This window comes from Agelaius phoeniceus, chromosome 1, assembly GCF_051311805.1.
Source record: "Agelaius phoeniceus isolate bAgePho1 chromosome 1, bAgePho1.hap1, whole genome shotgun sequence".
In the NCBI taxonomy this organism is placed as follows: domain Eukaryota; kingdom Metazoa; phylum Chordata; class Aves; order Passeriformes; family Icteridae; genus Agelaius; species Agelaius phoeniceus.
In genome coordinates, this window is record NC_135265.1 from 18,417,986 (window position 1) to 18,432,583 (window position 14,598).

Genomic DNA, 14,598 nt, shown 5'->3' on the forward strand with positions numbered 1-14,598 from the left:
TCTTACATAGAAGTTGGGCAACAGATGCTGTTCTTTCCTGTTCCTTTTCCTGCTATTACAAGATGTCTGGATCCATCTTTTGGTCTTCCACAAATGACACCTGAGCAAAGATGACCTGGTTGTGGTCCTCATTTCTACATCTCATGCATCAGTAGTACAACAGCCCTTGTCTGCTGAATGAAGCAGGTTGTGCAAGAATCCCTCATGACTTTTTAGCCATCTTTTTCTTGATTTCTGCGTCAACTCCTCTGCCCTTGATAAGTTTTTCTGGAAGTTGCCTTGTAAATGTTGCCAAAGCATGTGTGCAAAGCAGGTGAGCAGAATGAGCACAACCAAGGTTTGCTCTGGCAGGGGATCCAACCCCGGAGCCTGCAGGGGATCCGAGCCCCGGGAGCTGCCGGCCGGATCCCGCAGTCACCCCCGGCACGGGCAGGGAGCTGCTGGCTCGGACATGGCTACAGGACCGTGCGATCCCGTGCTCTCCCGTGTGCTCCGGTGTGCTCCGGTGCTCTCCCGTGTGCTCCGGTGCTCTCCCGTGTGCTCCGGTGTGCCCCCGTGTGCTCCCGTGTGCCCCGGTGTGCCCCCGTGTGCCCCCGTGTGCTCCCGTGTGCTCCGGTGTGCTCTCGTGCACTCCCGTGTGCCCCCGTGTGCTCCGGTGTGCTCCCGTGTGCTCCCGTATGCTCCTGTGCTCTCCCGTGCTCTCCCGTGTGCTCCCGTGTGCTCCGGTGCTCTCCCGTGTGCTCCCGTGTGCTCCCGTGTGCTCCTGTGCTCTCCCGTGCTCTCCCGTGTGCTCCGGTGTGCCCCCGTGTGCTCCGGTGTGCTCCCCTGCTCTCCCGTGCGCTCCCGTGCTCTCCCGTGTGCTCCCGTGCTCTCCCGTGCTCTCCCGTGCTCTCCCGTGTGCTCCCGTGCTCTCCCGTGTGCTCCGGTGCTCTCCCGTGTGCTCCCGTGCTCTCCCGTGTGCTCGCTCATCCCTCGGGCTCAAGGGGAGCGAACTGATGTGGAGCTGGGAGGGATCAGGCGCAAGGTGAGGGTGAGTGCAGTGAAGAAAGCCAGAGCCCAGGGAGCAGGAGCGAGGAAGGATACCACAGAGCAACAGAAAAAAAAAAAAAAACCCAAAAAAACCCAAAACATCACAACAAAAGAGAAGACAGTAAAAGGGAGCGCAATAATGGGCATGCATTTCTCTTTCTTCTGCCCCGTGGCAAGCCGCCAATCTCTTCCACACAAATTCCTCAGTGCTACTAAAACCAGTCCCCATGGACACACCTGCCTTGAGACAAATTCTTTTAGTCTTGAAAAAATCTGGGCACTTCTTCAATAAGGCGCTTTGCTTTTAAACTGCTTTGCCTTTGTGAATTTTGGCAGCAGCTCACACTTGGAGAGCTTTTGAGAAGCCTTTCTGTAATCAGATTTCCCTGCCCTGCCCCAGGGGACTGTGGGCAGTCACTTCCCACAGCTGTCCCTCAGCTTCCAATGCCGTGATGTGTGGCTCAGCACCACCTCAAAGGGCTGGGGCGAGGCATCGTTTGCGTGTGAAGAGCTGAGGAATAAATCCATGAGGTGCTGAGCAGCACATGACGTGCTGTGAGCGTTGTGTCACCATCAGCTCATCACTCGGGTATGGCAGGAGGTGGGGCAGACCCTGGAGTAAGGTTTCAAACACTTCACTGCCCGGTGCAAAACTCCATAAAGTGAATGAAAGAGGAGGCAGTGGAGTCATGTCACAGGACTCATTTCTTCTACACAGTAGGGCCAAGGTTTAAGACCAGAAAATACGAACATGCTTAGGAGTACCAGCTAAATACTCAGAAAAAAATAAAATCTCTGGATGAGACTTTTCCAGATCCTTCTCATGCAGGCTATCTCCTGAGCCACCTTATGCTGGAGGTGTTCAGGGGTGGCAAAAATCCTATATTTGCACTGACAATAGTCTCCCTTCTTTTCCTGTTCTGACCAAAGTCAGACTAGGCTGTCCACAAGCATAAAAAAGAGTCCAAATGATTTGCAGCATGGTGCAGTAGAAAAGAGCATCACTACAATTCTGTGGATACATGGCTAAAATAATGGGCATTATGACTTCTGCCCATTTCTGCCCATTCTGATTTTCTTCTGAGTGAAGTTACTAGTAAGAGTAACCTGCTCCTGTTGTCCTATTTTCTCTCTTTTTTATTCTGCAATTTCTAACCAAGCCCTTATCACATTTGCTCTGAGACAGAGGTCAAGTTTCTCTTTATGAGCCAAGTTGCCTGTGTTGGCTTAGACTTGGTTTTAATACCATAGCTGGAAAACTTATGCTAAGTTTGCTTCCTCTTTTTTGGCAATAGATATGATCTCCCCCCTAAACAAACAACTACCAAGAAAAAGTAGGGTCTGAAGATACGGATGCTGTCATGAGCCGTGGGGAGTCTAATTCTGGCTTGGCTGCAAATTTAATTTGAAGTCTTGAGCAAGCCAATAAATTTTTCTCATCAAGTCTTCCCTCAGCAAAAGAGGGAATAGTTATTTTCCTCGTAGAGATGCTGTAAAGACTGAGAAAGTCATTAAATAGTTTATTTGATATGTAAAAAATCTCTTAAGAATTACTTCGAAACCTCAATTAGGATTTATAAACAGGCTATTTAAAACCACAATGGGATAAAAAGTACCACCATTGAAACTAATTAATGAAATAACCATGGTAAAAACTCCTCAGATATGAAGAATGGAACATAAATCTGCAGTTGCCTGGCAGAGTATATTCCACTTGGAAAAACAACTGCTCTTTGTTCACTATGGTGGAACAAAGTAATGGCAGACACATGAGGAAATTCTTGTAGCCTATGATACTCCTTGATAATGCCTTCCATTACTATTGGTCTTTATTTTTCATGATCTTATAACACTTTGAGCCTTTAGTGGGGGTCTGTCCTGGTGTGGTTGGTACCACAGACGCAGAAGACAATGAAGTACCCTGCCCCAAAGAGCTTTTGGTCAGAGATCCCAAGTGCCCAGCAGTTTACATCTTACTGGAAGGCCATGTACCACTGCTCTGATTTTACACACGTGCTCAAATTCCCCCTTTTCCCCTGTTTCACATGAAGCAGAACAAGGCTGCTCATCTCTGACTGCCCCCTCAGTGGGGGCCTCGCTGTGTTTGCTTGGTGACATACCAGTGTGGGGCAGTCAGGTGCTGCTCTTGGAGCTGTGGATCTGCTCATGTGATTATGTATCAGAAACGCTGCACAAGTGGAACTGAGGCCTTCCAGGACTCTTTCCTCAGGTCATCCTGCTCCATGCTGCTAACCCCAAACGTGCAGTTGCATACAATAATCTTGGTAGGTGTGAAATAGATGTCCTCTCTGCTCTGGCAAGCTCCCTCTGTGAGTAGTAGGCACAAACTTGCCAGTTTACCAAGAGCTGATCTCCACCAACCATGTCCACCCATCCAAGGTACTAAACTGAGTGTGGTTTTCATGTAGGTCTGTGTGGCATGCTTGTTTTGTCAGCTTCGTGGTCTGCTCTGTTTGTATGGCACTTTCATTTATAAAACCTGGAATCTCTAGGGACAGGAAAAAAACAGGTATTTTGCCAGTTCTGTTCTACTTTAGGCCACTTGCAGAAGTGAGGAGCATTTCCATTGGTATCCCAGCCAAATGTCACTCCTCTAAGGCAGGTGCTGGCTTCTTCCACCAGCACTTGGCTGAACAGAGGAGACCTCGTGGGAAAGCCTTCCCCCTTTCTGAGAGAACCCTCTCCTGCTAGGAAACACAAGGAGAGGAGAGAAGGCTGCCTGACTAAAGAATGCCTTTAATGGTCAAATAACCTTTTCAGTTGCTGTGCAATAGATTTTAAGACAAAGAAACATATAAAGAGTGGATGAAAGTATATCAGGGTAAGGGGGCATGTGAATTCAGATAGTGCAAAGTCTGTGATTTCTGTACAACCTGTGGAGACCCTTGAGAGCAGAGACCTAGGCAAGCTGGGCATGCACAGCCTGGCCAGAGCAGACAGAAAATACAGTGGGTGATGCAAGGGCAACCCTGAGAGGCAGAGCATGATGCAGCACAGGCACAGCAGGCAGGGTGCTAGTGCTGTTAATAGACACCTCTGATGGCAGTGGGACTGGCACCAGCCCAGACACTACATAAAATCAGTAGCACCAGGTGTTGGCTTCACTCAGGCTGCCTCACCCCTCTGGTGGGCTTTGTGCCATTCTGGTTTAGGTTGGCTGTAGTGATCATTGCTTCTATGATGTTTTTGGATTTGTAGAGTTATGATGTTATTTGTAGAGTTTTTGGAATTGTAGAGCTCCCCTGTAGAAAGCAGAGGAGAATGAAAAACCACAGAGCTTCAAGATGGAAGGAGCAGAAATAAATTCAGTGCAGTAGAGGTCCATTTTCTGAAGACATTAAACAGCTTTAAGACTACACTAGTAAATGAACACACCCTTTTTATCACTGAGGCAACCAAAGTGGGGAGAGTGGAAACAGGCTGTTATAGGTAAAGCCAAATGAGATGTTGCCTAGTAACTCTCAGCAGGGAAGCATTTAAACCCAGCCAGTTTAGTGAAGCTGATGTTCTGAGTCAGAGATTATTTTCCCTGGAAAAAATTCTGAAGGAAGGAAAGCTCAGTTTAACAGACATAGGATTTATTTTGCTTTTAGGGCAAACCGTAATGACAATGCTTGGGCAAATGCAGAAATATTTACAAACTTGTACAAGGAAGAACAGACAAGGCATCAAAAGCAACACTTTACCAAGCCTGTTTTTTTAATGCTGATTTATTTCCCCCAAATGCAGTAAATTCCATATCGATTTTTATTTTTGGATTCTGAAATACATAAGTGATAATAGAAGTCTGCAAATATTACACATATCATTACATTATTATCATCTAATTGCTGTAAGAGAATTTTCTGGAGCAAACCCTCTTTCAACTCTGCTATTGGATACAGAATCAAAATAATTGATATAAAAGAAGAAAGACTTCATTTCTCCACTGGTTCCATTGCCTGAAATAGTTTTAATTAGGTCCTCCTTCAGGACTTTGCTTTTATGGGTTCCCTGAAACGTCACTTGGCTCAGCTAAGGGTCTCTCACATCAGGGGAAAAAAACCCCCTCAGACCTTATTTGAAGATTAATGTTATTTTTGCTTCCATTAGAAGGATATGATGATTTTATAGAAGTGTAAGATTACCGTGATCAGCCATGTCCATCTGTGTTCCTGAGTGCCTCAACTACTGCTCAGAATAGGCAGTCAGGTTCAGGAGAGCACCTCATTTCACAGCCTCAATACAAATAATGATGATAGCTGCAAATGTGAACTATTGCATAGTTTTTTTTTTTAATTAAAAAATACAATAAGCAGATCAACACACCACGCTAACCATGAAAAGACAGACTGCCAGAGAGTTAAAACAAAAATATGTATTTTATCAACAATGATAACAGCTGGAAAACAAAGCATAAATACTAAAATTTGAGTTATATATCAAAAGCACTAGAGTTTTCCACAAGCATGCTGTAGGAGCAGAGAAAGAATGTTCTGGAAGCCAGAGAGAGCCACTTGTCACTGACCAGAGCCTGGTTTAAAGTTCAATGAAATGCTGTTGATACAGAACCTCTGCCCAGAAGGTGTGGGTCCATCATCAAACACATGGCCTAGATGGGCGTCACACTGCAACAGAAATTATTACCATTTTATTATTGTCTTACTGCAAAATGACAGATTCATTTGGGCTGGGAAAGACCTCTCATTCACAGAGCCCATCTTTGACTGATCACCACCATGGCACTAATTACCACGTCCAGTGATTTCTCTAACACCTCCAGCCATGGTGACTCCAGCACCTCCCTCAGCAGTCCACTCCAATGCTTAACAACACTTTTCACAAAGAAATTCCCACTGATGTCCAGCCTGAAGCTCCCTGGTACAGCCTGAGGCCATGTCCTCTTGTCTTGTCTCCCCTGCCTGGGAGAAGAGCCCAACCCTCACCTGGCTGCACCCTCCTTCCAGGCAGTTGTAGAGAGTGACGAGATCCCCCCGAGCCTCCTTTTCTCCAGCTAAGCATCCCCAGCTCCCTCAGCTTCTCCTCATCAGACTTGTGCTCCAGACCCTTCCCCAGCTCCATTGCCCTTCCCTGGCCTCTCCCCAGCACCTCAATGCCCTTCCTGAACTGAGGGACCCAAAGCTGGACACAGAACTCAAGGTGTGGCCTCACCAGTGCCAAGTACAGGGGATGGATGATCTCTGCCCTGGCCCTGCTGCCACTCCATTGCTGAGCCAGGCCAGGATGCCATTGGCCTCTTGGCCACCTGGGCTCTCTGTGGCTCATGTTCAGCTGCTGTTGAGCAGCACCCCCAGCACCTTTCCCTCCAGGCATCTTTGCAGCCACTCTGCCCCAGGCTGTAGCTGCAGGGGTTGTTGTGAGCAAGGGCAGGAGCAGGCCCAGGCACTCGGCCTTGTTGGACCTCAGAGCTCTGGGCTCTCCCCATCAGTGCAGCCTGTGCAGATGCCCCTGCAGAGCCTTCCTGCCCTCCAGCAGCTCAACACTGCCACCCAGCTCGCTGTGTCTGCAGGCTGCCTGAGGGTGCCCTGGATCCCCTCATGTGGGTCATTGATAAAGACATTGAACAGAGCTGTGCCAGCACTGAGCCCTGGGCAGCACCACTGGTGACCAGAAACCATTGTCATTGCATTTATTATCATTGGAATTATGGACCAACGTTGTTATTACTGTGCTATCCTGAATTAAGAAACTTCCATGATTAAATCACTGCTGAGTTGTGTGAGTGGGAGAGTCCTGAGGAGTGACAAGGAATCACATCTTGTCAGTGGGCAAGCATCTGCCCCAAACAAGCAGATCCCAGAAGAGAAATTCAAATGGTATTGCCAAAAAGTATAGGAAATAAATGAGAGGATCTAATAATCTCAATATGTCATGAGAATTTCAAGTTAATAAGTCACTGTAGGTCATTCTCATAGATCACCTGAGGATTCCCCTCTCAAATTACTGACATGAAAATATTAGACACAGTATAGCTATCAGTGACATTATTAACTTGGAATGTCTTCAGCTGGGGTTCTTGAAGGTGCTTGCTGCATATGGCTGTAAATGTGAACACTTCCAAGATAAAGGGCTGCAGCAAATTCTTGTTATATTTGCAGATGTACCTAAGCCTGCTGCAAGCACATGGAAGGACAGCATTAACCATCTTAACAGTTTACAAAAACAGACTCACAGCAACATAAAAAAACCCAAATCCAAGATGCAAGTTATTAAATTCATACTTTTATATATATATATATATATATATAAATAAATATATATATATATATATATATATATATATATATATATATATATATATACATACTAAAATTGCATACTTTTATACTTTAACCGAAGTAAAAAATAGATTCAGGGTTGGGAAGAAATTGTTAAAGGTGGCTGTTGCTTAGAAAAAGAACCTGGGTATTACAGCAGGTTCCAAAATAAATAAGTGTCTGTGTTATATGGTCTGTGGAAAGGTAAAGGTGTAAGGACAGGAACACCATTTCTAGCACACCTGAACAGCCTCTAACCCCTGCTGCAGGCTGGGCCCAGCTGCAGTGCTGTGTCCAACCTTGCACTCTACTACAAGAAGGAAAAGGCTCAATTGGGAAGGATGCAGAACAGAGCAACAGAATGGTGAGCACACTAAAAAGCACTGCATAAAAAGGAACAGCTGAAGGAACTGGAAATTTCTAGTCTAGAAAAGAGATGACTGAGAGGAGGGAAAATGACTGAGGGAGTCAAAATAGCTAGAAAAAATAGAAGGGTAGTTTCTGTGAAACAAGAGAATCCACAGAAAATAGCTGTGGAGATGCAGAGCACAGCTACCATCCTGCAGGGCAAACAGTAATGGCTGCAAATGGCTTCAAGGCCTGGTCTCAATCTCTGAATATTTTAAGAACATCTACAGCAAGTAAAATAAAAGGCTGAATGAGGAAGAACTGTCCCTGTGATGGGCCAAATGCATGGACCCTATCTCAGATCTTCTACCATCTCTTGTCACACCTTGCAGCACACCTTCAGTACATTTTCTCTGTGAGCTCCAGCCTTTGGCTATACATACACAATTGCTTTCCCCAGACACATACTTTTCTTCAGCTCAGACTTGGAAAGAATGGCTCCAGTGATACTGTAATTATCACTCTTGTATTTAGGTAGATTCAGTCATGGGTACAAAGAAAACTTATCTGCTAAGTTTTGTGTCTTTGTGTGTCATCTCCAAAATAAACAAACCTGTTTGCAGACAACTTCAGTTCTTCTTGACCCCAGTGAGTTGTCTGGTCGTCTCACAATATTGGTGTTACTTTCATCTCTGCCACAAGTACCATAAGCCTCAGAAAAAGATGGCCATCCAGTCCCAGAATTGTATTTCTTCTCTGAGCTGTAGTGGAAACCAGATCTCCTCATTAGTTACTAACAGAGATGTTATAAAAGAGTCTGCTTCTATTAAGAACATTGGCTTCTTCTCTCATTCCTGTGTTGTCCCAATATCAATATTTGGCCCAGTAGAAGTTTTTTTATTGGCATTGAACTGTGCTGGTAACTCTTTTCCAAAGGGAATTCTCAATCAGCTCACAACAGGAGATTTTGTCTCACTGTTTCTATTTCAATGTCAAGTTGGTATTTTATAAAGCTTAGAAAAGGTTTTTTTTTTTTTCTCTGACAACTATGCAATACTAACATTATGCTATAGTGTTTAGCTGAATTTCACCTACAGAGCTGCAGTTTGAAGCCTGGCTCAATCCAGCAATCTCAGAGAAGAGAGTTCACAAGAAGAAATGAAGAGCAGACAAAGGCTGGGCTGGCCCACCAGACCAGGCTCGTGCCTGATGATGATGGAGGCTTTGTCTTGCAGTCAGCCATCAAGCTGGTTTGGAAAATCAAACAGAGCCTTGCTCAAACCATCCATCAACCAATGACAAATCCTCACAGCACAAAGATCTACTTTTCCCAAGAGATAAAGGCAGCCAGAAGAAACAGTACAACAGACTGTCAGCTTGTGGGTGCCCCTGTGAACATCCAGGGTGACCAGCACTGTTTAGCTGCATATTAAAACCCAGAGTGTGTTGGCAAATGTGATCAAAAGACATTTTAGGGATTTGGTACAGAAATGAGATAATCCTTTTGGTTTCAAATTGTGCAAGTTTTGACAGCAATATGAACCTTCTCTCATCAAAGAGGGACCTAGTGTGAGTTAGAACAAGGAATTAAGATAGGTTCACATACTTCTCCGATTAGAGGTCTGGAGACTCACCACAACCATTTCCTCATGATTTCTCATGGTTTTTTCCCAGTTTTGCAAACCCAATGCTCTTACTGGCATCTAGTGGTGGATGGAGACATCAGCACCACTAGCAGCCCGATCGAGGGGATTGAAAGGTTAGTTATCACAGAATTCAAAACAAAGTATGTCATATACATCATGTATATTTTGGTGGGTTGTTCACACGGCAAAGAAAAATCTGAAAATCTTAATTGCAGTGCCTTTTAGAAATATAAGGCAAACAAACGGGACAAAAAGCTTTAAAAATCTAACCCAAAGAGCAGTGCATGAGTCAGCATTTTTATAATAATCTGTACAGGGCTGTCGTTGAGTAATGCAGCTGTGGAAATAAAAGAGGATTTGCTAGCACAGAATGACCAGAGGCTACTTTTTGTGTGGGCTGTTGCTCGGTCATTAACATCAACACACAGCCATGAGAAATGTTCTCCTTCCCCTCCTCTCCACAAAACTGGAGGGAAATAGGGCACAGCAGAGGAGCAGCCTGCTCTGAAGCTCATGCACTTTGCAGACTCTGTGTTTGTACATCAAGGTCCTCAGGGCTCCAGGCCTGTTTCTTTCCAGCTCAAGAAGGCTCCCTGTTTTCCCTGCCACAAACCCACATGAACACTGTCCCTACCAGGCACAGAGTCCCCAAGAATGGCCTGGGGGATACAAATCCATACATGACTTCTGAGCTTCCCTGACATACATCTGTTCTGTTTCTTTTTATCAAAACTCTTTTATTTTTTGACGCAGGAATCCTTATGTATATTCACAGATAGATACAATGATCCTCTTTGAAAACCCACAGAGTCAAGGAAGGTCTTTAACACTGTGTGGGTTTTGCATCTGACCCTGAGTGACTCTGTCCCTTACATGCCACTCACAATACTTAAGTTTATTGTAGATGTTTTCCACTGCTAAAGGAACAATCTTTTGAGCTGTTAAACTAGCTCTCAACAGAAATGGTCTCTGTGTGGTTTTATTAAGAGTAATGTCACTTAGATTCCCTAATAGAAACATTTTAGTACCCAAAAATATTGCTGTTCAAGATCATATTTGTCCTTTGAAGTATTTCACCACTTAATTTATGGATAAATGGACTTTCCCTAAACATATGCATTAGATTAGACCTCGACACACCATTCCTCCAGCACATGTCATTTACTTTGATCCCTGTTTCAGTCATCCTGGATGGAATCCAGATAATTTTAAAAAGTGCTTTTTGCTGTATGAATCTCAGCTGTAGGTTTATGGTTTGATGAAGGTTTGAGTTTTCATTAAAGCACAACAATTTGCTATCTATAAAGGTTAGGGGTTTGTTCCATGTATTTCCAACTCTTTCAAATGTATATTTGGTAGCAGAAGGTACTAAATTATGATTTAAATGTATACACACGTTTCAAAGAAAGGAAGAAATACCTCATGTTTACCTGCAGCTAATGATCTAACGCATTTGAAAAAAACAAAAATTCACAAGAATATTTTTAATGGACTAGGAAATAAATATGATGAATTGATCTCTTATCCAATACCACTTCTCCCCCTCATTCCTTGTGTTCTCCACAGCATAACATCTCCATGGAAAACATATTTTCAGGTGATTTTTCACATTTAATAGTTTCCTTTTTTCCTACAAGATTTTTTTTTCCTGAAAGTTTGGCCTTTTTTGTCTGTGAGGCTTAGCATTATCTTGTGCTGCAAAGAAAAGTGCTTATATTCTCTGAGAGCTGGATAGTGCAAAGGGCAAGCCTGGCTGTTTGGTTATATTGCTGTTTTGTTACTAGTTTAACAACAGAAGCAATTTCCCCCGGTGTTTGTCTCTCTTCATGTTGGCCTGTCAATATCAATTGTCTAATATAGAAGGGGCCAAAATTGAAGGAAAACCTGAAGGAATGGAAGGAACTCTTCCACAGCTTAGTACAATTTCTCTAATTTATCTGAATTTTCCAGAGGTGTTTTTAGGTTTTATATTTCTCTTCAGAATATTTTGTAATATGGAGCTAACACCAGAAATCAATTTATTTAGAAGTATTCATTAGCAAACCTCTATGGAAAATTATACATGTAAGCAAATACATGTTTGCATAACAATAGTTTTCTGCACTTGGCCAAAGGAAAACTAATTATACACAATTACCATTTAATTGCTTAGTTTAGGTTTATTTTCAATACATCCATTACATTTTCCCCTCATTTCTTACTATCCAGATCTCTTGATCCTTACCATCCCATTTGAAGTTCTGATCTATGATTCATCCTTTAAATCAGCCACGTTTCATTCAATTCTCAGTTGGGAATAAATAAGGGCTATTTTCTAGACCAAAAATATGAGAAACTGTCTTTCCTGGTTCATTAACAGAGAGCAGAACACTCTCTGCACATCCTACTCCAAGGCACTCTATTTCCTTTTACTTAGACTTTAATGAAGTTGCAAAATACATAGTATTGTAAAGAGCACAGAGGTTAACTGTGCAATCATTTGCAGCCAGGCTTTAAAAAGTAGATGTAACCAAAAAGGCAAGAATAGTGGGATTTAATTTAGGGAACAAGGAGGGGGTGGGGGTGAAGAGAAGGTCTCAGCTGCAGTGTGAGGGACCCAGCAGTGAGAACATCACAATAGTGGACAAAGGCAGACCAAGGTCTCTCCAGCCCAGCAGCATGAGTGGCAGAAGATGAGTATGGAGGAGCACAAGAACAGAGCAAACACACAGTGACACTTATGCATAAATACATGGATTTTGCAGCAGCTTGTGTCTTAAGGACCTCTTAACCAGAGAATTATTCTCAACTAGAAAGTGTGTCATGAGAAACATGCAGACTACAGCCTGAAGCTGTGTGCTGGCCATGGGCAATCCTCATCAGCTCAAGGACAAGGCATACCATGGATCTGTGTCACCACAGGCATCCTGGAACACTTACACACAGCACTTGGGCACCAAGGGATTGTTCTTCTGACCAACACTTTCCATGCCATTCATGAAAAGACTTTGCCCTTCCTGCCACAATCAGTACATGTTAAAGATGCTGGGAAATCCAGAGGATGTTACCTGAAGAGGGGGGCATTGCAGCACACACAGCAGTATATTCCTGATTCTGTGTTATTCAGGTAGATCCCACTGAATGGCTTTTCAAATAGGAAGGAAAAAAGAGAAGTTAATAATGTAGGTCTTTAAAAGCTCACCATCTGGAAGAAGCATGTAGGAATCAGATTCAAAACAGGAGAAAAACCATAAAAAGAAGGCTTTGCAGGGGGGCTTTGAAGAAGAAAGATTAGCAGCCTGAAAAAATGAAGGGGAGGATGCCTTTGGGCTAGCAGTGAAGACTACCCCCTACCCCCACAAACTTTGAGACCGGTCAGATGCGTAAATCATCCAGGTACCAAGGATGGAGTCGTGACCTCCAAGAAACTGGTGAAATGTGCAGGATCCCAAAGGCCAGGGCTCTGCTATGGACTGCCACAACTTTAAAGTGGCTTTACAAAGAGGCTCTCCTCCTTCCTGCATGGTCTGGTACTGGGATCCTTATTTTACAGATATGGATTTGGGCACAGATCACACGGTACGTGCTCCATGTGTGCAGAAGTCCTGTCTCTGGGCTAGGGACAGCCAGCACTCCACCCACAATGCTACATGGCTTCCTTCCCAGAAGGAGGAAATGTGGGGACATGTGGGTGGGTGATCTGGCACCTGAGGGAGAACCCATCTCCTGAAGGGAGCACTATGTTTAAGATTTCCATGGCTAATCTACATATGGCCATAAAAAGGAGGCTACAGGATAAAAATATCTGAGGATCTCCCTGTCCTCTGGACGGGCCTCTACTCCCACCACACAAACAGTTAATCTGGCAGGAAAGTATCCCAGAAAAAAAATCCAATAAAATATGAAAAGAATGCAGAATGTTTTTCATCTGCAAAACAGTCTGGGTCAGAACAAAATCCACCCTGTTCCGTATGTTGAGTCTAACTTTCATCCACAGGAAGGCAGGGGAAGTCCTGTGAAGAAAGGGAGTGGTGAGAGCTCCTCAGGGCAGGATTTTCTGTGCCCAGCAGGCAGAGGAGATGCTCACCCTTGGGCAGCATCAGCATTTCTGCTCACCGGTTCTGTTCCTTTTTCTCGCGTGACATAGAATTGCTCCGGAGTCAGTTTCTTTTTCCAGTCTGTAGCAGCAGCTGCTTGAGCTTGTTTAGTGAGGGGGTCTGTGTCTTCAATTAGATATAAAAAGATAATTTAGTAAGATAGCTTAGATTCCACTGATGCTTTCCATCATCATCTCAGTTCTCCAAAAGTTTCTGTGGGTACAGACAAAGCACAGAGGGCAGTTCAGGGGCATGAGCAGGGGCACATGCAGGCCTTTGCATCTGCTTTCCATTTGGAGTGCTGCATCCAGAGAGCAGCTCCAGCAAACCACTTGGGAAGGTTTGTAAAGGAAATGGGCACCTCCAACCCCAGGTACCACCCACCCTCCCAGCACAGCCCTCTGCCCTGGCTCAGGATAGCAGCTGGTCTGCCAGTGCTCCTCCTTCATCCCTGGATAGCACTAAAAGGTTTGGAAAACCTCTTGAAAACCCTCAGAAACCAGAAGTAATGTTCATCTGTAGGCTGTGGAACACTGGCAACTCCCACAGGCCCCAGTGAAAAGTGGTGCAAAGAAGGACTGCAAGGCAGCAACACCTACAGCTAAGGGAAATGGGGCCACAGTTCAGTGAGGGACACACAACAGCAGAGCAGAAGTTGCCCATTATGGTGCAAACCTCCTGCAACATGTCCTGTGAGTCTGTACACACCAAGAACGCTTGTGGTGGTACAGGATTGGCAAAGAATTAATAGACTGGCTGAAAAACAGGAAGTAAAATAGTTGAATACTCTCCTAAACAAAAAGTTTGAGGTGGGGAACTGCCTCCCAGCCTGTCTCCCATCAGCACAGGATCCTTGATAAACAATCAGCTCCTGAGGAGCGAACGCTTGCCTGCAAGGTAGGGGTGAGACTGGGGGCAGGGGAAATTAATTTGAACATGATAGTTTAACCAAAAAACCTAGAGCTTAGCCTGCCAGTCCAAGACAAAAACCTACAGCATGCTAACGCAGCCCTCCTTAAGCGGCCAGAAGCCGGCGAGCAGGGGCTCCTTTCCCCCTCCCCATGCGGTACCTGTGTCTCTGTGCGCAGCGCGGGCGGCGCTCGGCAGCGGGAGGAGCGGGCGGCCGCTCCCGAGCATCCTCCCGAGCATCCTCCCGAGCATCCCTCCGAGCATCCCTCCGAGCATCCCCCCGAGCGGACGAGCCGCCATAGCGGCGGGGCG

The 14,598-nt window shown here is 44.9% G+C and overlaps 1 protein-coding gene across 1 annotated transcript; it reads right to left on the reverse strand.

Moving 5' to 3' along the window:
- Positions 1 to 4,607: 4,607 nt before the first annotated feature.
- Positions 4,608 to 14,586, reverse strand: MSRB2 (methionine sulfoxide reductase B2). The gene is made up of 5 exons (XM_054648955.2): positions 14,448 to 14,586; positions 13,397 to 13,503; positions 12,349 to 12,425; positions 8,269 to 8,416; positions 4,608 to 5,657 (listed from the first exon to the last, which is right to left on the reverse strand). Exons 1-5 carry the CDS (start codon positions 14,584 to 14,586, stop codon positions 5,550 to 5,552), a joined length of 579 nt encoding a protein of 192 aa, XP_054504930.2. The 3' UTR covers positions 4,608 to 5,549.
- Between the last annotated feature and the right edge of the window lie 12 nt (positions 14,587 to 14,598).